General features: G+C 32.2%; 2 protein-coding genes across 4 annotated transcripts; one reads left to right on the top strand and one right to left on the bottom strand.

Annotated features, from left to right (window-relative positions):
• The first annotated feature begins 4,734 nt into the window (after nucleotides 1-4,734).
• LOC120082592 (splicing factor PWI domain-containing protein) lies at nucleotides 4,735-11,892 on the top strand. 3 transcript variants are annotated; one of them, XM_039037834.2, is made up of 11 exons: nucleotides 4,735-5,138; nucleotides 5,551-5,640; nucleotides 5,778-5,900; nucleotides 6,270-6,437; nucleotides 6,532-6,618; nucleotides 6,756-6,889; nucleotides 7,846-8,949; nucleotides 10,113-10,292; nucleotides 10,451-10,537; nucleotides 10,802-10,912; nucleotides 11,077-11,892. In XM_039037834.2, exons 1-11 carry the CDS (start codon nucleotides 5,118-5,120, stop codon nucleotides 11,687-11,689), a joined length of 2,718 nt encoding a protein of 905 aa, XP_038893762.1. In that variant the 5' UTR covers nucleotides 4,735-5,117; the 3' UTR covers nucleotides 11,690-11,892. The 3 variants fall into 3 exon arrangements, with proteins under 3 accessions (XP_038893762.1, XP_090172570.1, XP_038893763.1); XM_039037835.2 differs by having other exon boundaries at nucleotides 4,761-5,138; nucleotides 5,551-5,636; XM_090316444.1 differs by lacking the exon at nucleotides 7,846-8,949 and having other exon boundaries at nucleotides 4,737-5,138.
• Nucleotides 11,893-16,613: 4,721 nt separating this feature from the next.
• On the bottom strand, nucleotides 16,614-17,403 carry LOC120083955 (transcriptional regulator TAC1-like). Its single transcript, XM_039039860.2, has one exon. The coding sequence runs from the start codon at nucleotides 17,304-17,306 to the stop codon at nucleotides 16,737-16,739; it is 570 nt and encodes a 189-aa protein (XP_038895788.1). The 5' UTR covers nucleotides 17,307-17,403; the 3' UTR covers nucleotides 16,614-16,736.
• Nucleotides 17,404-22,858: the final 5,455 nt, after the last annotated feature.

The raw sequence follows: 22,858 nt of genomic DNA, 5'->3' as shown, positions 1-22,858 counted from the left end.
ATTCTTTAAGTACCATTAATCCCTCTAATGAACATAAGTCATAGTTATACTATAACCGACTCCTCTATTCCAAAGAGAAGTTGTGGCCACTATGTTCAAGCCCTAGAATCAGCTCTTAAGGGAGCAATCTCTCTACTTGTCCCTGCTTCGAAAAATTTCATCTTGTATATTGAGTTCCCAGCTCCCAGATCAGATAAGTCCCCAAAAAGGTAGGCATGTTGAGTTGGCAATCTGGTCACTTTCACCCATACTAATCAGAGGACCGTCCTCAAAGGCAGGAGTTTCCAAAATACTCAGGATTGAGGTTGTGTCACCTATGGTCGTTTAGGTAAGATGTAAGTCTCTAGTATCAACGACGTTATATACAGAGTATAGTCATCTCGTGGTTCGATCTTATACAAACTTTTTGTATAGAACACCCCCGCCCACACGTCTCTACATGAATGGTCAGGATCTATCATCTGTAGTAGTTTACAACATTTACAAACCTCTACAAAGCGGGTCGTATCCCCACTAGGATCATGTATCCCACCTTAATCCTTATACTACAGACCTATTTAGGTTATCACTCAAGGCACGATCCACTTGTATATCACATATACATGCTTAAGTTTACATAAGATAACTATGGAGTTTTGTTTATTAGATATGAGTAAATGCCAAAATGACATAACAGTTATTTTATTCATAAAACAATGTGTATCATTACAAACAACGGGACTCCGGGAGAATTATGACACTAGTCCCAACAACATCTATGTCATAGGAAGCAATTCTTCCACATTGTGGTCAACCTCATCAAACTCATTTTTTCCTACTCGAGTACGTCCCTATGCCTAAAAACTAATGGAGGTGCAATAGGTATATCCATATAATGCATCTTCTCTATGTAGCTCTCGTTATTGTTGCATACGGCAATGACCTGATTTGGATCATTTGCAACATCATGAAGGCTACTTGTAAGCCCTTGGATTCTGTTACCTAGTTATAGTAGATGTTAGTGCTTGGGAAAAATTATTAAGATTAAGCTTAGGAAAAAGTATTGTGGACAAGTGGTAAGGAGGAAAATTGGAAGCATAGTAGGTCGAAGTCAAAAATTTGGCTAAGTATGCAAACTACGAAGGTAAGAGTTTAATCCATAGCATAGTAAAGAGGGAAACATTGACTAAGTGTTAGTAAAGAGGTTCGACTCATATCATAGAATATTAGGAAGGGTCAGAGCATGGTTGAGTAAGTAAAATCATAGCATAGCATAGTAGCATAAACTCATAGAAAGATTACCTTGGACGAATAGTGTTGGATGCATGGTAAAGGTAAGTTGGGCGCATAGAAAAACTTCCAAGACACTTTAGTTGAACAATTTGAACGAAATATGAGGGAAAGAAAGTCACCTTGGGTACGTAAAAGACATCTTGGAAACTATGCTACGAGAATGAGAAGTTAATGCCATGAGCATAAGAAACTATGTCGTGAGCATAAGGAGCTTTGCGATGAGAATGAGAAACTATGCTATGAGAATAAGTAAATGGAGGTATGCATTGAACATGTTTAGGTGAGAACACAACATGCTTACATGAAAGTAGGTGGTGACAAGAGTTATGCGTTGGCTCAATCTGAGGAGGACACTTAGGTTGTATGCAAGGAGGAGGTGTCATGCAAGGCATCTAGATTTCTTTGTTTGTATTGCAATAATTTTAAAATAGCCAAACATCCAAAGATACCCGACATCCTAAAATTCCTCAATTCTAGGCATCTCCATTTTCGTTGAAATTATGAGTTTTCAAGATTCCCTACTATCAGACATCTATAAAATTTCAATCCTTACCCTTGTCCATAACTAGTATATAATTAGTCACCACATTGTTTTCGTTCTCTTGCCACTTTTTAATCAGGTTTCATTTGCAGAGAGGCTCTCACGTAGAACTATAATGAATTTTGTACAAGGTATTTTCATATTCATTTTCTTACTTTTTGTCCATTTTGAATTCCCTTTCTTATTTGATTCTTAATTTTTCCTACCATTTCACAATTTTGTTATTGGTGTTATCTATTTAATTTTGAAACTTTGTTGTTTTTTTTTTCCCTCATGAGATTTATGTTGAGATCTTACTTTGAAATTGGAGGTCTCAATGTCTCTCATTTAGTATGGAGCGCGTCTTAGATAGGGTTTATGTATTTTCTTTCTATTACATTATTTGTTAAGACTGAACCATAATTAGGGTTAATTTATGTACGTATGTGTTTTTTTTTTTTTTTTGGGGGGGGGGGGGTTAATTGAGTCCATAACACAATTTAAGTCTAGACCTTATTATTACAGTATGACTTTCATTTGATCAAACTTTAACTTTAGAAGTGTCTATCAGTTCTCTTAAAATTTCGATTTTTTTTCTTTGAACTTTTAAAATTTTCTAATAAGTTCTTAAGCTATTAATTCAAATTAAGTATTATTGGATTCTCAATTTAAGTCAATACCTAGTTCTACCGTAAAAGAAAAAGAAAACCTACAATCGTTTTGACAAAAAGTCCAACGATGAAATGAAGATAAAAGATTTGATTTGATTTTTTTTTTTTGGTTAAAAGATTAGCTTTTATGATCAAGTTTGTTATTAAAAAAATGTACAATTATTTCGATAGAAAGTCCAAAGATGAAATGAAGAAAAAATCGATTTTTTTTTCTTTCTGTTAAAAAATTGGCGTTTTATCTGCTCCTGACCAAGACCCAGAAAGAGTTCGCTTTGTTTGGGATGAACTCGCAAGTCGATTTAGTAGAGAGAGAGAGAGGGGCTTTTTGCGAGAGTCTGATTAGCTCCTATTGGGTTCTAGGCCGACGGTTAAGCTTTTCTTCCAGGGTAGTGAGAAAAGAGCGAATTGAAAGATGGGAACACGTTGATCTTCTTAGCTCTGGGAGAGAATTCCATGATTCTAAAATAGTTGGTCGAGCACCTTGTCCCCTATTCCTTCGATTTTTTTTTGCCTAAAAAAGACCTCTCTTTTTATTGAAGTTTGTTTCAAAATATATAAAATCTAAAATTGTTTTGGCCGCAAGTTGACGAAATGAAGATATAAAATTTGATTTTTTTTCTTTTTTTTTAAAAATTAGATTTTGTATTCAAGTTTATTTCAAACTATATAGATGTATACATAATTTTTTTAATTTCTTCAAATAATTTCTTCAAATTAGATTGTATTGCTAGTAAAAGCATAGTTCAACTGATATGATACAATAGAATACTATATGTGTCAAAATTTTGTTATATTTGTAAATATATATATATTTTTTATAGATTAAATTATAAAAAATACCCTTAAACTTTCAAAAAGAGTTCAAACAATGCCCTTGCCATTAGTTTTGATGGGAAATATTAAAATTTTGTTCAAAAAATACCCCTGAACTTTCAAAACGTTTCAAAAATACCCTTAACTTAATAAAAGTTCAAAAATACTTTCACCGTTAGTATGGAACAAAAACAGTTAATTCTTATGATAAAACTGATTTTATCAATAAAAAAAATAAAAAATGCTCCTATTGATCCATTTTTGAAGTTTTCTTAAGTTCGAAAAAACCAATTTTAGAATAAATTATATAAATATTCCCACTTTTTTCATATAGATACTCTCGTATTTCTCTTATTTTTCTAATTCTTAGCTTACAAGAATGTTTTCAACAATCAAAATAAAAACAAAAATTTTAAGGGAAAACATAAAATACCACAAAATTTCAAAATCAAAATATCATGTTGAAACATACCAAAACGATAAATAGTCAAAATAAAAAAAGTATTTGACTATTTATCGTACATATAGTACTCTCACATTTCTCTTAATTTTTCAATTTTTAGCTTACACCAATTTTCTTAACAATCAAAACATACCAAAACACTGCGATACTGAAGGCCACCTCATGAAGTGCCTTGGAGAGCAAATTGGAAGGAGTGCCTCTTCATGCACGCATGTCAAATAGAGAGTGATGTGGTGCCATAGGGCAGGACTGCAACGTTTGTCTGGCAAACTGTCTCTACGAATGGCGCGGGGCACAAGTGTTGTAGCACTTGCACAACGTCGTACCTCCCCTTATTTGATTTCACCGTTTTACCTCCCGTTGCTTGCTAATTGTTTCATTTAAGTCCAAACTGCATCCGAAACGTCTCGACTTTTTTTGCTCGATAACCTATATAAGAACTAAAATAAATATTAAATTCTTAAGAACCAACACGATTTAAGGTGATACTTTTTTTATTTGTCTATTTATCGTTTTGGTATGTTTCAAGAAGAGATTTTGATTGTGAAATTTTTTTGGTATTTTATGTTTTAACTTAAAATGTTGGTTTTTAGAAAATTAGTTCAAGCTAAAAATTAGAAAATTAAGAGAATTATGAGAGTAGCTATAGGAAGAAAATGGAGATATCTATATAATTTATTTTAAAATTGGTTCTTTTCAAATTTAAAAAATTTAAAACAAATTCATCAATAGAAACATTTTTTAATATTTTAAAAAAGTTTTAAAGTCATTTTTTTCACGAAGAATTAAAGATTTTTGTTCAAATATCAATGGTAAAGATATTTTTAAATTTTTATTAGATTAAATATATTTTTTCTCTGAAACTAATTGTAAGGATATATATATATATATATATTTTAAATTTAGAGTATTTTTGAAACATTGGAATTTTCAAAAGTATTTTGGACACAAAATGCAAAATTTTTTATAATTTAACATTTTTTTATATCTGAAACACAGCCCAAGAAGTAAACCAACCCTCGATATTTTTCATACAAATAATCTTGCCCTAATTCCACGAGGTTGAATAACGACGACGATAAAAGAGTGCAAGATTCCCAATTGATGGTTCCGTCCGTCGTTTCGAATCGTCTTTGCAGATTAATCGAGAGCTGAGTTCAGTCCAATTCGTTTCGGCTGCGAGTCACTTGCAAGCTCTCGCCATAGCTGCAACTGTCGGGGAGTATTCGGAGCTTCTTCTCTCCTTCAGTTTCTCCCCAAGCCATCGCTTACAAGCACCACTTGCAGATGTACTCCAACTAACCCTAATTCCTTCTCCACTGTCTCTCTCTCACCATCTCAACAGACCCACCTTGGTTCCCACCAAAAACCCTAGAAAATGTCTGGCGGGTTTTTCCGGGTAATGATCTAATTGCACTTATAACTTAGTTTTCAGCTCCTTTTTATGGGTTTTTATTTGAATCGAAACGAATCTGCGTGTTTCCGAAGCTAAGCGTTTACGTTTGGCTGGGGAGTGTTTGGGATTTAGTTCTGTTTGATGGGACAAGTTCTTTTTATGTAGCTTTCACTTTCATTGTCAAGTCGGAGGACTTCGCATCTTCTTGTTTTTGTTTATGATTATGTTGTGTTCTAGCTACAAGAATCGTTCTTTCTCTTGTTAGATGAGATTAAAAAATCAATTCATAATTAATTTATCTTTGATTGTGGATTGTTCATGTATGGTTTTGGTATCCATCTCATTGTACTCATACCCTCCAGTGTTTTCTCGAGGTTTCATGGATGTTTTTCTTTGTTTCATTATCATTAACTAGGGTACGTCTGCGGACCAAGACACTCGTTTTTCGAACAAGCAAGCAAAGCTGTTGAAGACACAAAAGTTCCCTGCTGAACTAGACCAGTTGGTTTGTTTTTTTCGTCTTGCAATTGTTATTACGTGTTGGTTATTTAATTGTCACAGATGTTTGTTTTATGTTGCTATGAATGATTAATTATTTTAAGGGCTAATCAGTAATTCTTAAGCACGAGCGATGTGTTTTAGGTGGATATGACAAAGGTGAAGATGGATGTTATCAGGCCGTGGATTGCTACGAGGGTGACTGAGCTTCTTGGGTTTGAAGATGAAGTTCTTATTAACTTTATATATGGCCTTTTGGATGGCAAGGTAATAACAAGAATTTTACAGTAGAATTTCAGGCAATTTCAAGCTACCTCAATATTTTATTCCACAATTTTCTTCTTACTTTTTGTGAGTTTAACAATTGCGGGATGAGAGATCAAACATCAACTTTTGGGATGGTAAAAAATTGTATCATCCACGGAGCCGTTGTATCCTTTCAGACTTTCTTATTATAATTGCATTATGTGATATTTGATTGTTCCTTTTTGATAATGGTGGCTCTGCTCAAGCCGTACTACACTAGTGGCATGTGGCAGATGAATTGTGGCTGTCCCAATTTGCTAAAATATATATTCTACAGAAATGATTTAATTTGTACTGTTCAATTTGCATCAATTAACTGCTTTGGTGCAGGAAGTAAATGGGAAGGAAGTTCAAATACAACTCACTGGGTTCATGGAAAAGAATACTGTGAAGTTTATGAAAGAGCTTTGGATACTACTTCTCAGTGCCCAGAAGAATGCCAGTGGTGTACCTCAACAATTTTTGGATGCCAAAGAAGAAGAAATTAGGAAGAAGAAGGTTTCTAGAATTTCATATTTATTGTACTGCTAGTAGTTACTTAGATTACTTGCTTGGTGTCTTTCTATTGACTAGTTCCCTTTGATTATTATAGGCAGAGACAGATTTTCTTGCAAATGAAATTCAGAAAAAGAGAGAGAAGGAAAATCGAGAAATTGAGGAGCAGAGATCGAAGAATATGGTAAATTTTTTATTCATGTTGGAGTTATAATTGATTTAAATTGGTTTTTGGTCATAACTTTTCTCTGTATTTCCTCTGGCATTCAGCTAGCTTCTGCAATTATTTGGGTTCATGTCCTTTACCTCAAACTACTGTAGGACGATGGGGCTGAAAAGGTGTCCAATTCTGTTTTGGAGCCTATGTCAAAGAATGTGCGCTCAAGGGCTATGAGAAATCATCCAGAGGACGAGGAAGTGGCTGAAAAAAGAAATGGTGTTAGGGGGAGAAGCAGGTAATATATTACAATAAACTGATTTTCAGCTTTAGTGCAATGATTTGTTTTTGTACCTTTTATTATATGACGAAGAAGCATTTTTGTACCTTTAACATATGACAAAGTCAATATTCTCACTTATCAAAAAAATATTGTGACTTGAGAATTCTCTTGGGCAAGGACATATTTTGTAGCTGTGGGAGTCTTAAATATGATAATATTTAATTTGCGATTGATAAAATTTCTGCCACTTTAAGATGGATTGTCATTTTAGTTTGTACGTGCTAGAAACTTGTCCTGCATTTTGTCTTCCTGAAAGTGCCCAGGAATCTTCAACCAGATTCTTGACTAGAAGTCTCTTCTTTGACAATGATATACATGTCTGATGTTGTATAATTTTATTGCCAAGCTTAAACTACAACTGACCAAGATTCTTTCCTTAGAGGAGAAACTAGAAACTAGAAACTAGAAAGTATTTTGTTTCCTATGACCATCAAATTATGGAATGAGTAAGAACTTATAATATGTTTTAACAGGGTCTCTAGGTCTCATTTAGCTGTTCGATCTCCTACATCTCCTAGGTTATTTTTTAAATGTATGCATACTGTCCTTTTGAAAGTTCTTATCATATTTCGTAGGTCACATTTGACAAATTTGTAAGTATGTGGCTTGGGTCTTTTGCAAAGGCTCACCTTCAAGGTCTTTAAGCCAGCTGATTTCTAATTCTAGAAGTTACTCAAAGTACGTTTCCTATTTTTGATATAATGATAGTGATCCAATGCAATTAATGAATTTATATTTGTTAAAAGGGTGCCTCACATTATTTTCTTGTCATTTCTAAATTTCAGTGATGCATATGTTTATTTGTACAATGACAATAATTTTTTTTTAAACAGAACTATGTGGTTACTATGGAGCTTTTTAGAATCCCCTTAGGTTGTACTAATGCAAATGCTTTTGACATATTTTTTTAGTGATAGACACGAGTCAAGGAGTCTGTCTCGATCACCTCAACGAAGACGACGTTCTTTTTCACGAGGAAGATTGTCTAACAGTCCACGGCGAAGGGACCATCGTGATTCATTCTCTCCTCGACATAGATCATCACATTCGAGGAGAAGGTCCAGAGATACTTCACATCGTAAATCTCTTTCTCCAGCAATGCGCCAATTGCGTTCTCCTTCTCAACATAGTTCACCATCTCCTCATCGCAAATCACCATATCGGTCATCTTCGCCAGTGCAACGTCTATCATCATCACCTGTGCATCGAAGGTCACCATCACTTGATAAGCATAATAGATCACCATCACCCACAGGGCATCGCAGGTCACTATCACCAATTAGACGTCGTCATTCACCTTCACCTGTTCGACGTCGTAGATTGCCATCACCTAAATGGTATCGTAGATCACCATCACCAGAGTGGCGTCGTAGGTCACCATCACCAGGACGACGTCGTAGGTCACCGTCACCAGGACGGCGTCGTAGCTCACCGTCACTAGGACGGCGTCGTAGGTCACCATCACCAGGACGGCGCCATAGGTCTCCATCACCTATACGACGCCGAAGGTCTCCATCTCCGATACGACGTCGAAGGTCACCATCTCCACCACGACGTCATAGGTCACCATCTCCATATCGTCGAAAATCACCTTCCTATGTGCGTCGCCGTAGATCGCCATCTCCATCACATCGTCGTAGATTGCCATCTCTGGAGCGTTACCGTAGGTCGCCCTCACCTATTAAAAGCCACAAGTCCCGTTCTCCTGTTCGACGACCTATGTCACCTTCACCATCACCAGTACGGAAATTGGATAGGTCATCACCACTTCATCATCGCAGAACACCCTCACCTCAGGAACGTAGATCTCCATCAACCTCTTTAAGCAAATCTCCTCCATTGCCACAAAGGTCATCTCCAGGACATCGCAAGAGATCAAGTCCTTCTCAACACAGTCATAGATCCACGTATGATCGGAGTTATTCATCAGAGGAGCAGGGAAACCTATCGCCTGTCAAAGTAAAATCTGCACATCAGAGGAGGTCTCTGTCTCAATCTCCCATGGACAGAAGCAGGTAATTCACTTTTGTTATGTTAAGCTTGCATCCTGAAGTGATAGTTTCTACCTACTTGACCGCATATGTATTTGATGATTGTCTGCAATAAGTACACACAATTTGGTCTTATGTTAAGAATTATACCTAATACAAGCTATGTTAGTAATTTGTTGAACAAAACTGCTAAATGGTAAGAGTACTAGCCATCTACAGTAGAATAAATTTGCAGCCTGTGGTTGAAACATTTTAGTGCTTGAATTTGTGAATTATTTTAACTTGATATTTTATGTCGAGAACATTACAAATAAATGTCATAGTGAAGCTTCTAAAGAAAATTAGTTTGCAGGCTTTCAATCCGATTTTTGATTTCTTCTTTGCCTTTGAAAGATGTTTCAATTCAATTAAGAGGTAGGCCAGCAGGTAGTCAAGGACAAGGCCTCTAATTGTCCTGGCCATAAATGGAAACTACAGTGGTCTCGGCACAGCATAGTAGTATCCTAAAGGCAAACTTATAGGATCACTTCATGATACTGGTCCTCAGAGGCAGTTTTCCCTGTTGGCCCTGCTGTTAGGGACGACCCATTTTATCATTATTACTATTTTTTTGTAGAGGAGTGTTTAAAGATTTGGATCAAATTCTTGGATGTCAGTTTGCTAGTTCTATTTTGTATTCTTTTAGTATTTGTTTTGGCTCATAAGATTGCCATTTGATGGTGGGTTTTATTCATCTGTTTTATGATAGGGGTTGGATTTTTTTTGACATTCTTTGGAGCATTTGGAAGGATTAGGTGAATTTCTAAAGGATTCAGATATGTTTAGAAGAGATTTGGTCTCTTGTCAAGTTTAATGTCTCTTTTTGGTCTTTTGTTTTTAAGGCCTACGTTCGATATTATTCTTTAGATCTTATTCTTTTGGATGGAAGTCCTTTTTTGTGTACTTAGGTTTGCTTGTTTTGGCTTCTATTTACCTGTCTGTTTGTGTAGCCTCTTTTGTAACCTTCTGATTTGTCTCCACGCACACGTTCTGGATGGATAAAAACAATATCCTGTAGTTTTCAGTGTTCTGAGATCATATGATTCCCTTGTGGGATTAATATGCACATAATCTTCCTTTTTCTTGATGTCTTTCAGATGATTAAGGTTTGTTCATGGTTTTGTTCACATCTTAAAATTGTGATACAGAAATGTTCAGACATCTTCAGCATCCCGACTACCTTCCAGATCTTTAAGATCGCCACAAAGGGATGTTAGGGAATTGAATAATTCCAATAACAGATCACGAGCTTCATCATCGTCTTTGGAGAGGTCTCCAGCGCCGGCAAATTCTCCACCAGTTACAAGGAGTGCTAGTGATGATAGGAGGTGGTCATTTGTCTACTTTATCATAATGCCTGTTGTATTTCTATTTGATGATCTTTCAAGCTTTTTTTGGTTTATATACTCGTATCTTTGGGAGGTCATCTAGATCTTGTTCTTAGTTATCCTAGGAAGATAAAGGAGCAATTTACCTATGATTGTAGGTTAAGTTCTCCACGATCACGGGCAAAGCAGCATCGTCGTGACAATCATTCAACAAGGGCAGAGGAAGAAGAGGCCACCTACACTAGGTGAATTTAATTATTTGAGCTAATACACAATTCATTAAGGATTTAAATATTGATGTCGACTAAAGAAACTTGTAAAAATTATTTAAATTAAGAATTGGTTTGTTTCTACTTCCAAATTAAGAATTGATATTAAACTCTCCGATTCATTTGGATATAACAATAGATACGTCGATGTATTTGATCCTTAATTTCGATCTATTTAACTAAATTGTCACTAACGGGTTTTTCTTTTCTGGAATATTTTTTAAATTATATTCCTTGTAGGGAGAGTGAGAATCTTGAATCTGGGTCTTCATTGAGAAAATCACTGAATTCTTCAATTGTCGGTAAGATGAAAGATTCTCTTGCGGATGTCAAAGTCCCTTCACCTGGAAGGTTAGTTTACGGACTTGTCCCTGATGCTTTGGAATTTAGAAAGAAATATCAAGAATTAAAGACCTCATTCTCTATCTCTTGCAAAATGATTAAGATATTTTAATCGTTTATACGTGAAGTTACATGCCCGTTACTCTTGTTTTTGTTTTATATTTATTTTTTAGTAATAAGCATTCTCGACGGGAGGTGCCTGGTAGTCCCGATCAGCAAAAATCTTCATCATCACACAAAGAACCTTCACTTGTTGAGGAGCAGCAGCTGTCATATTCAAGAGAAGGTGTAAAACATGATGAAAAAAGCTACTCACGTCGAAGTAAGGCCAAGGAAACTGAGCCTTCGTCAGTCGAAAATAATCATAACCGGAGCGAGGGCTCAGATTCTGACTTGGAGGAAAGCTATAAGCGTAAAACTGGAAGTAAGGAGAAGAAAAGACACAGAAAATCAGACAGGCGTGACACTTCTTCCGACTCTGAAGACAGCTATGATACTGAATTGGAAAGGAAGGAGGCCAGGAGGAGAAAGAAGGAGGAGAGGAGGTTGCGGAAGGAGAAGAAGCGCCAAAAACGTGAAGAGCGACGGCGCAAAAAGGAAGAGCGGCGTGCAGAGAAGACGAAAGCTAAGAACCTCAGTGATGATTACTCGGATGACGATCGAGTTGCAAAGGAAGGGTCTTATCACAGCGATGGTGCAGACGAGGCTGAGCACAGAAGGCTAGAGATCGAGTTAAGGAAGAAGGCACTGGAATCATTCAATGCAAGGAAAGGGACAAGGTCCTGAATTTATTTATTTCCGGTACATTATCTTGTCAATCCTCGGGAAGTATCTTAAATTTCAGAATAGTTTGTATCAAACACATCTCCACACAAGGGTTACTTTGTTCATCTGTAGCTTCCCTTAACGCCATGAGGCTGAATCGATAAATGGTGATTTTCATGGATGTTCATTTGAATGCAAACTCAAAACAGATCTTGCTACTTGAATTAATGAGTAAAGTTTCCATCTGATGGAAGCATGATGGGCTTCTTGGCTTTCTTGAGCTTCTTTTGGGGCCATCTAGAAGGGCGATGATATCTACATTGCAGGGATCAAGGTCCTTTCATTTTGCTATTGAATCTTTTATGGCATTCAAGTTTTTAGCTACTAGAGAAAATTTTATCGAACGTTTTACTCAATGTTATGTAGCTTTTTATTGCCCTTGAACCTTGGAAAAAAAGACCACTTTTTATGTGTGGTTTTCATACTTGAGTAAAGGTTCGAATTTTAGCGAATTTTAAAAGGCGAGTAGTTTTTGAAAGCTACTTTTTATAGTTAAAAAACTGGCGTTGATTTTGAAGACACATCTAAAGTATAGACAACAAAAGAAATAAGTAGATGGAAGTGTTATTCATAGATTAATAGAAAATTAAGGGGTTGTTTGATGACCAATTGGTTTTCGGTTTTAGAAAATTGGGGTTGTTTCCTCATAATTTTAGTTTTCATAATTCCTAAGGTTTTTTTTTTTTTTTTTTTTTTTTTTTTTTTTTTTTAAAAAAGTTAGCTTTAATTTTGAGAATATTTATAAAATGTAGACAACACCACATGGAAACAAATAGATGGAAGTATTGTTTATAGATTTAATTTTTAATAATAATAAAAAAAAACTCGGGTCATGTTGGGTAGCTTGTTTATGAAATTTAAGCATGTTCTTTCAATTTTTTTTATAATGATTTCCACTCTCCTTGAAGCACATATGAATTCTTAGTCAAAATTTAAAAACAAAAATAAGTTTTCGGTAAACTTATTAATGTGGTTTTCATACATCCCACGTAAACATATGAACTTTTAGCAAATTTAAAAAAACAAGTAGTTTTTGAAAACTATTTTATTAGTTAAAAATTTGGCTTTGATTTTGAAAACACTTCTAAAATGTAGACAACCTAATATAGAAATAAATAGACGCAAGTGCTATTTGTAGACTTATTTTTTTTTTTTTAAATAGAAAATATAATATTAAAGGACGGTTTGATAACCAATTGGTTTTAGGTTTTTGAAAATTGTGGTTTTTTTTTCATAATCTGGGTTTTCATATTTCCTATATTTTAATTGCAAGCCAATTTTCTAAAATAATTTTTTTAAGCTACTTTTTATTTTTTATTTATTATTATTTTTTTTTAAAGTTCGCTTTGATTTGAGAATGCTTATAAAATGTATACAACAATACATAGAAACAAATAGATGAAAATACTATTTATAGGTTTAATTTTCAATAACGAAAAAACAAAAACATAGGGTCCGTTTGATAACTATTTTGTTTTTTTGCTTGTTTTCTTTCAATTTTCTTATCATGATTTTCACTTTCCTTGTAGTACATCTGAATTCTTAGTCGAAATCTAAAAACAAAAACAAGTTTTTAGTAAACTATTTGTTTTTAGTTTTCAAATTTTGGCTTGATTTTTAAAAAATATTGATAAAATGTAGACAATATAACATAGAAAATAGAGGTAAAAATAGAGTTTAGAAGCTTAATTTTAAAATAAAATAAAATAACGTAAAATAAAAAACTAAAATGGTTACCAAACGAGGTATTAGTTTTTAGTTGTTAGCTTTGAAATTTAATCTTATAAACACTATTTTTACTCATAACTTTCTACTAATATTTTCAAAAATCAAATCAAGTTTTGAAAATTGAATAAAAGGAAATTTTACTTTGTAATGATTAGGTGTTTAGTTTTTATCAACCTTTATCCTTAGGATTACCTTCTAAACTTCGTTTGGTAATCATTTTATTTTATTTTTTTTAAAAATAATTTATGCTGGATTCTTCTCTTACTTTATTATAATTTTCATCTTTTTAAATAAACACCCTAGTCAAATTCGAAAAATTAGAACATATTTTTAAGAACTAATTTCTGGTTTTGAAAACTTAATTTTGAAAATAAAACTATTGTGTAACTAAACAACTGATGGGGACAACGAAGTTCCACATTTTTTGCAATGGTATGATTATTGTTTACTTTGACCATAAAGTCTTATGACCATGCTTTTTGGAACCACTCAAAATACCTCATACCAATAGGGATAAATGATAGTTGTCTTCACTACTTAATATGAGACATTGTTTGCACTTCTAATAGTAATAATTTTTTTTTTTGCACAATAGTTGGGGGTAATGAGAATTTGAACCTCTAACTTAAAAAAAAAGAAACACATGTCAATTACGGTTGAGTTATGTTCTCTTTGGTTGAGTGGATTTGTTGATGTACACATGTATAAAACATATTGATTTCAAATTACATATGTGTATGTTTTTTTTTTTTGTTAATTAAATTACAAATTTAGTCTTAGAACTTTGAGAATTATGTCTATTTAGTAGGGGTGTTCATGAGTTAGATTGAGTTGGGTTGAAAGACGTTTTAGACCCAACCCAATTGTTCGAGTTGCAAATTCCTTCAACCCAATTAACCATTTATTAAAAAATGAACCAAACCCAACCCAACCATGAAATATTTGGGTTGGGTTGGTTTAGGCTAATCAGATCATTTATTTAAAATTTTGTTATAAAAAGAAGCAAAACGTAAATATGTAAAAATTTAATTTAATTATTTTCATATATTGAATTGAGATTAACAACTCAATCTTAATTTATATAGTGAAAATTTTCTTTCTAAAGTGCAAAGAAATTACCTTTAAGAGCTGTTAAAGAATAAATTATTAAAAAAAATATTGGAGTTAAATAAAATTAAAATCAATATATGTATAAATAATTGTGTTATAAGTTACAATAAAATATATTTTAAAGTTAATAATAAATTCAGGTTGGGTCGAGTTGGTTTGAGTTATATTAGGTGAACTGATGGATCAACCCAACCCATAAAATTTTCATTTATTTGAACACAACCCAAACTACATGGGTTGGATTAGGTTGATCGGTTTTTTCGAGTTATCGGGTTTTTTGAACACCCCTACTCGACTTTCAAAATTATGAATTTAGTCATTAAATTTTAATATTTTAAGATGATCGATCTACTTAGGAGTGATCATCGGTCGGTCAGGATCATTTGTTTGTTTGTTTTTTTTTTCGAAAAAAAAAACAAGCCATTTGGAAAATAATGTATCTTCATTTCCTAATATTCAAATTTTGCCAATAATATCATTTTTAATTTTTAATTTTTGGACATTATTATTTGTTACTACATTTTCACTTTTCTTAAGGAAACATTTAGATTCCTAACCAATTTAAAAAGAATATATACTTATTTTTACAAACTACCTTTATACAACTTAGACTTGAAGTTTAAAAACACGAGTAAGAGAGAAAAAAAAACTTATAAATGGAAGTAATATTTATAAGCTTAGCTCAATTTGATAACCGTTCAATTTTTTTTTTATTAGTGAAAATTAATTTTATAAACACTACGCTTCCACTCATAAGTTTTTTATGTTTTGTTATTCACTTTCTACTAATGGCTTTAAAAATCAAACTAAGTTTTGAAAACTAAGGTCTCATTTGATAACTATTTAATAAGGTCTCGTTTAGTAATTATTTTTTTTTGTTTTTTTTTTTGAAAATTAAGCATATGGATACTAATTTCACCTCAAAATTTCTTCTTTTGTTATCTACTTTTCACTAATGATTTAAAAAGCTAAGCCAAACTTTGAGAAATAAAAAAATAGCTTTCAAAAAGTTGTTTTTGTTTTTAGAATTTGGCTAAGAAAAACAATTGTAGTTAAAAAAGATACAAATCATTGTAAGAAATTTAGATGAAATAGACTTAATTTTAAAAAATAAAAACAAAAAACAAAATGGTTAACAAATGAGGTTTTAATTTTTGAAAATTAATCCTATAAACACCACTTTTATATGTTTATTTGTATGCTTTGCTGTCTACATTTTAAGAGTGTTTCAAAATCAAAATTTGGATAAACTAAAAAAAAATAGGTATACTTAAAATTTGTTTTCTTTTTTGGAATTTGGCTAAGAATTCCTATGTTTTCATAGAGAATATATGAAATCATGATCAAGAAAGTATACATGTGTGAAACAAGTACAATTCTTTAAAACAAAAAGTCAAATGGTTATTAAACCAAATTAGGTCTAAATAATAGTTTTACAAAATTTATTTTGTTTTTAGAATTTAACTTTAAAAATTCAAATGTTTATTTAACAAAGGTGAAAAATATAATTGAAAAAACAAGAAAAAACAAACATAAATTTCAAGAATAAAAAAACCAAAAACAAAATCGTTACCAAATACAATGTTAGTTATTTTCAACAACCGAAAAACCAAAATCAAATTAAACTATAAAAATTTTATGGGTGCATTGCAAAGAATAAGACAACTCAATTTCCTTAGATATATTTTGGAATCTTATATGACATTGTTATACAAAACCCTAGCTTTCCACTTCCAAACACAATCCATATTATTATCCAAATTCCAGTCAAAGCTAAAAACCCTAAGTTTTCCCTTTCTTTCAGTTTTCATTTTCCATTTCCCTTTGCCACAAGTCTATAGCCAACAAATTTAAACCCTTTGTTTAAGTTTATGGATTGATACCAAAAGATTTTGACATTAATAATATTTATGAACCAAAATACAACAATGGAACCTTTTTTTTCTTATTATTTTTACAATAACAAATTTCCATTGACAGAATATCCAATAAGCAAATCATACTAAAAAAGAAAATTTCTATAATTTTGCTTAAATATGGAGTGATTCATTTAGGATAAAAAAGAGGTAATATGTATAAACAAAGAATATGTCATTCTTTTTTTTTTTTTTGGGTAAAAATGGAATGAGTTAAACTCAATGTTCCATATATAGTATGAGTTTCAATCAATTCAAAAGAAATGTGTAGTCCTACCAGTAGAGAGTGATGATGGAGTTGAGTTTTGTGGCTCAGGTCCTAATCTAAGCTCAAGATCCAGCTCGGAGATGGAAGAACCGTGTCGAAACGATGATCCTAGCTTCGGATCGGAAGCCACCTCGATTGGAAGAACTTGATGAATCTTCAAATTTTGATCCATATTTGAGGTATTTTTGACGAAAAGTGGGAGTTGTTGAACTTCTTCCGAAATTAGGGTTTCTTCTCGACCTCCTCCGCTTCGACGATGACCTTCACTCATTGATGGTGAGACAACCCATGGCAACTGTGGTGGGGTTGTCCTCGGAATCATCTTCGGGATGTCTACAACCATCTTGTTCGATGATGACGACAAGGATGGCGACGATATTGATTGCTTGAGCTTGGCCTTCTCTTTTCTATGTATGTTCATATGGCCTCCTAAAGCTTGTGCATTTGTGAAGCCTCTTTTGCAAAAATTGCACTCATAAGATCTAGCTGCTGATTTATTTACACCACTTTGTTCTTCTTGATACTCACAGCTTGCATCTTGTTGATCAATTTCCATGGAGAGAGAGAGAGACAGAAAAAAAGAGTCAAACTTTGTTTGGAAAAGATTAATATTTATGGCCAACTTCCCTTAGGGAATGAACTATAAATTAGAAGGAAAAAAATTGAATGTTTATAATAATTTTAGATTCAACCCAAAGGACAAACAACCATCCAAACTTGGTCATGTGTGGTGGAGTAATTTATGATTTTAAACATACAAATTAGAAAAATATAATTTGCTATAAACTTCAATTATTCCAGTGTATTACAGCTTTTATATATATATATATATATATATATATATTACATCAGTTAAACCAAGTTATTAAAATCTCAGGAATATATCGACATTTTTATTGATATTTTCAAATGTTCAAAAATCAATAATTAAAGATAAACAGAAAACGTAAAACAAAAAAAAATCGACAAAAAGATTTAAGTGGTTCACTGATAGTATGTTAGCTACGTCTATGAATAGAGGAAGAACAATTTATTATTAGAGGAGTATACTTCTTTAGAAATATAGAATAGAGGTGTCGTATCTCTGTTGTATACTTCTCTAAACCCCAGAGTGAAAAGTATGAGACCTCATTCCAACGAATTTCATGACATCAACATAAAAGGATGAATCGATATATCTATCTTAACGTAAATTTTTGTTGAAACATAGACAAAAGTAACAAAATGTCACTCACATGAATACAATATACAAGTTATATAAGTAATAAGTATTAATAAAGTATAACATGTTTATTTATTAATTAATATTTTTTTAAAAAAATTTCATTGATTTTTCTATCGAGATTTATTTTCGTCAATATCGATTTTTAAAACTTACCTAAAAATTAGCTATTTAGATATATTAGGTATTTAGCTTACAGCCACAATAAAAAAAATCGACCAATTTAAACTGGGGTTGATATAATTTTATGCCATGTGTTAATGCACCTATTAAATAGTTAGAGTTTTATTTATTTATTTTTGTTTCAATAATTGATTTAATACAAATAAAAATTTATATCATCATTTGATAACAGTTTGATTTTTAATTTTATGTTTTCGAAATTTATGATTCTTTCATCCTAATTTTTTAATTAGAGATTTCATCTTTGTGAAAAAAAATACTTTGTTCCTGATTAGATTTTAAAAACAAAATCTAAGTTTTTAAAACCAAATTTAGGTTAGATTTTGAAAATATTATTAGAAATTGGATAACAAAAAAATATATAAACTGATCATTGATGAATAGATAATGTTTATAAATTTAATTTTAAAAAATTAAATGATTATCAAACTAAATCTTACTAATCAAATTTTAGGTAAAAATATCATTTTTAGTATATTTATTTTGAGGTTCATTCGATTTTAAATTTATTTTAAATATCAAAATTTAATAATTGTCCTTTCGGTAAATCTTAAGATAAGTTTTTTTGTTTACTAAAATTAATCAGATAATAATAATAATTTTCATGCCAAGAATGTGAATATATCCAAAATTTATAGAGGGAAGACTTTTGATGAAGACTATTTGATTTTTAAAAGAAAAGCTTAATAAAAACTAATTAACAATAGGTCTATTTTATAAAAAATGAACGTAACTCAATTGACGATTGTAAAAAATGAATAAACCAATTGATATAAATTTGTATTATCAACTCGAGGTATGAAGTTCGGTTCCCCTATACTACAATGTTATAAAAGATAAAAAAGATATTTTAACTCATAAAACTATTTTGTTTTACAAAATTTAATAGTGTATTCTTGCCAAGGGCTCAATAAAAATCCATGTTAGGTCATATATATAGTTATCCGGAAAAATTAAAAGGATATTGTACTTTTAGAAACTATTTAGGGAAATATTGTTGTTTTCAAATTATTTGTAAAAATATTGTTGTTTTAAATAAGTCGAGGGTTGAAAATTCGACCTAGATATGTCGAATTTTGAACCCTTGACCTTCCTTTTTTTTTTTAGGAAAATATTGTTGTTTTCAAACGGATTTTGTCATCTCAGCAAGTCTGACTAAATAACGAGCTAATGAGCTAATCAAATTCGAGAGCGAGATTATGAGAGACAGCGAGAGTTTGAGCGCGAGCGAGAGCGTGAGCGTGATCGAGAGCGAGAATACCGTACAAATTTCCCTTTTTTTTTTTCTTTTTAATTATTACACATTCCACCTTCTTCTTTCTAATCCTTTCTTCTTCTTCTTCTTCTTTTTTTTTTAATTTTTTAATTTTCCATTTTATAAAAAAAATTCTAAAAATATTTATTATTTTATTTAAACTCTAAAAAGAATAAATTAAAAATAATAATAACTCATAAAAATAAAAAAAATGTAAATTAAATATCTCATTTATATAAAAATAATTACAAAAATCAATGTGTCCCACAAGGCGGACGTTGTCGATTTCGAGCTGGTTGTTGTTGGCGACTTCGAACTTGAGGTTGCTTGGGTTCTTCTTGATATTACTCTGGTACTTCTGCAGGCGCTTCATAATATAAATATTCATTATGCTCTCCATGACCCCGACCATGTCCATGCACGTATGAAGACGAAGGACCAGCCTCTAAGTCATAATGTCCTGAACCAAATGTTGGTATCATCATCATCGGACTAACATAATCAGTTTGACTCTGCGTCTGCATCATAGAGGGCAAATCTTCCACATTATGTGCAACCTCATCAAACTCATCCTCTTCCTGAACAGGTCCTCTACGTCTAGGAGCTGGTGGAGGAATAATACGTATATCGTACATATAATGAATTTCCTCCATATAGCTTTGGTTGTCACTACATATAGCAAGAACCTGGTTCGGATCATTTGCAACCTCACAGAGTCTACTGTTGTTCGATCTCTGTGAATTATAAAATAATTAGACAATATTTAAAATAAATTTAAATTAAAAAAATTAGATAATATTCATTCATTTACCAAATGACCCATAGCTGCTCCCGGACGAGTGACGTAGCGCCTTGTGATATTATTATACCAATGAATATATTCTAGAGTGACATCTGTGTCAAACTGTTCAAGAGAAACCCCCACTGCAATAAACCTTGCACGATAGTGCCATCACACTACTAAATGTGTAACTTTTTCAGACCAATCTCCAGTCCTTAGGTCAATATCATGCAGTATGGGTTCAGTATTACAAGGCGATGAGATATCCTGCTGAAAACCGAATTGTCTCATCACCCTGTCAAGAAGATGCCACTCACCAATGTGAAAACATATGAGAGGACTCATCGTCCGCCATATGTTTTGACCATTCGTACAAAAATTAGGCAAAGTATGCACAATAATTTTGTACGACTCCCAAATAACCTGAAGCATAAAATATTATATTAGAGAATATTAAAGACAAATACAATAAAAATGTGAATAAAATAATCAATTAGGTTTAGTGTAATGTACCTGTTCAGGTTGAAGCAGATCAAATATGTATCTATACTGGTTGACTACATGTGTGGCTGTCCTAGTCACACAAAATTTGTCTCTCCACCTAAATTTTTAAATTGATTATTTAGAATTTAAATTAACTAGATCAGTGATATAAAAATTAAATTGAATTAAAACAACATACCGAGAACCGTAGGCTCGTCCAACTGAGTGTCATTAACATGATGTAGCTGTGGAGCCATTGTTGGAAATCGCTTCCAAGCCCATAGTTGCAAAAGTATGAGAGACCCAACTATCTCTCGAACCTCGGGTCTTGTTGCTTTACATAGTTGTCTATACAACCATGCCAAGCATGCTCCACCCCATGAATACCGCCCCGCATCATGGAGGTTAGCTAACAGTGGCAGGAACATCAAGTGAACAAAATGACTTGATTTATTTGAAAACAAATTTCCACCCATCATTTGTAGTATATATGCTCGCGCATATCTTATGACGGTTTCCTCGTTTGCATTATCTGTGAGCTCACGAAATTGTGTTCCTAACCATATTAAACTTAACCTCGATCATTTAATCTTGTCGGCAGGTGGGGTCGCATCGAGGTACAGTTGATAAACTTCTAACCAGTCATCATACATCACTCCGGTGACTGGCTCACCGTCAACAGGTAACCCCAACAAACCGCAACGCCAGTTTCTAAAATCTAGGTAGAGTAGTTTTTGAGCATGGTTTCCTAAAAAAAATCTCATAAAAGATTTAATTAACTATTAAAATTATTATTTTTATCCCTATTTTAAAATACTTTTCAAATTTACCAAACATTTATTTATTTTTTTAATAAAAAAGCACAACTACTAACTATTTCTGAAACTATAATAATTCCAAACTAAGCTTCAAATTATATATATAGTAGTTAGATGGTTATAAATGATCATAACGAGTATATCTCAATTGATATATAACAGTTATGAAATTTGTTGTTTGAATCTTTCTACTCCTATTTTATGAATGTATATCATCTTTCCTCCATTGGCATTGACCTGATTAAAAAATCAATATCTCTAATAACTTTGATATTAATTGATTCATATATATTATAAAGACAAATATCTCTCTTTCTCTCTTTAGAAACTTATTATATTGGTCCAAATGTACATTCTGCCTTGGAAGTATCCCCCAAAGTGTTTATATATCAATTTATATATTGAGAGAAGTTTGATTTGGCCATTTTGCCAAAAAAGAAAGCCGGTGGAATTGAAGGATCCAACTTGGCTACCATCTAAATCTGCATTTGATTTTGCCTAAAAAAAAAAAAGAAAAAAAAAAGTCGAATTTGATCTGCCACTTGGAGACCTAAGAGAGCCGAATATTATATGCTTTACATTACAAAAAAAAAAACAAGATATATATTATATACACTATAATTCGACGTTATTTGAGCATAATTTAATTGTATCTTCAATAAAAAATTAGCTAGAAATATAATTTCATCGATATATATATCACAAATGGCAATTGTAATTGGTTGATGGGTATAATTGGATTGACAGGGGAATAGTCAAGCTCAAACGTTGAATTTCATTGACTCATTTGAAGAATTTGAAGTTTACAATTGCTTAAAGTATTTGGGTGGTAATGGACTCGATGAATTTACTATTGAATTCTTTAAAAAATATTGAAACATTTTCTAACTTGATATCATGAAGTCGTTCCACGAGTTTTTTGTGAATGGTGTTGTGAATAAATTTGTTAATGCCATCTATATTGCATTTATCCCAAAGAAGATTCTATCTTAAAAAATTTATAAATATAGCACTAGAAGAAATTCGGGCTTTAATGACGATTGGCAACCGACATTAAAGGCAATCAACATTAAAAGGCATGTTCGAAGACTATACTCCCATATACGATTGCACCTAACCAGTTTGCCTTCGTTTATGGCAAATAGATAACAGACTGTATCCTTATAACTAATGAGACAGTTGATTATTGGAGATGTAGCAAGAGTCATGGATTTGTATTCAAGTTTGATATTGAAAAAGCCTTCGATAAAATTAATTAGAATTTTCTCTTATTTATTCTTTACATGAAAGGTTTCCACTAGTGTTGGATTGGATGGATTAAAGCCTGTATTTCTTTGATTACTATTCGATCCTCTTGAATGATAAG

The sequence above is a fragment of the Benincasa hispida genome, chromosome 8 (genome assembly GCF_027475165.1).
Source record: "Benincasa hispida cultivar pf3 chromosome 8, pf3_genome.v1.1, whole genome shotgun sequence".
In the NCBI taxonomy this organism is placed as follows: Eukaryota; Viridiplantae; Streptophyta; class Magnoliopsida; order Cucurbitales; family Cucurbitaceae; genus Benincasa; species Benincasa hispida.
This window is presented reverse-complemented; position numbering and strand designations above follow the sequence as displayed.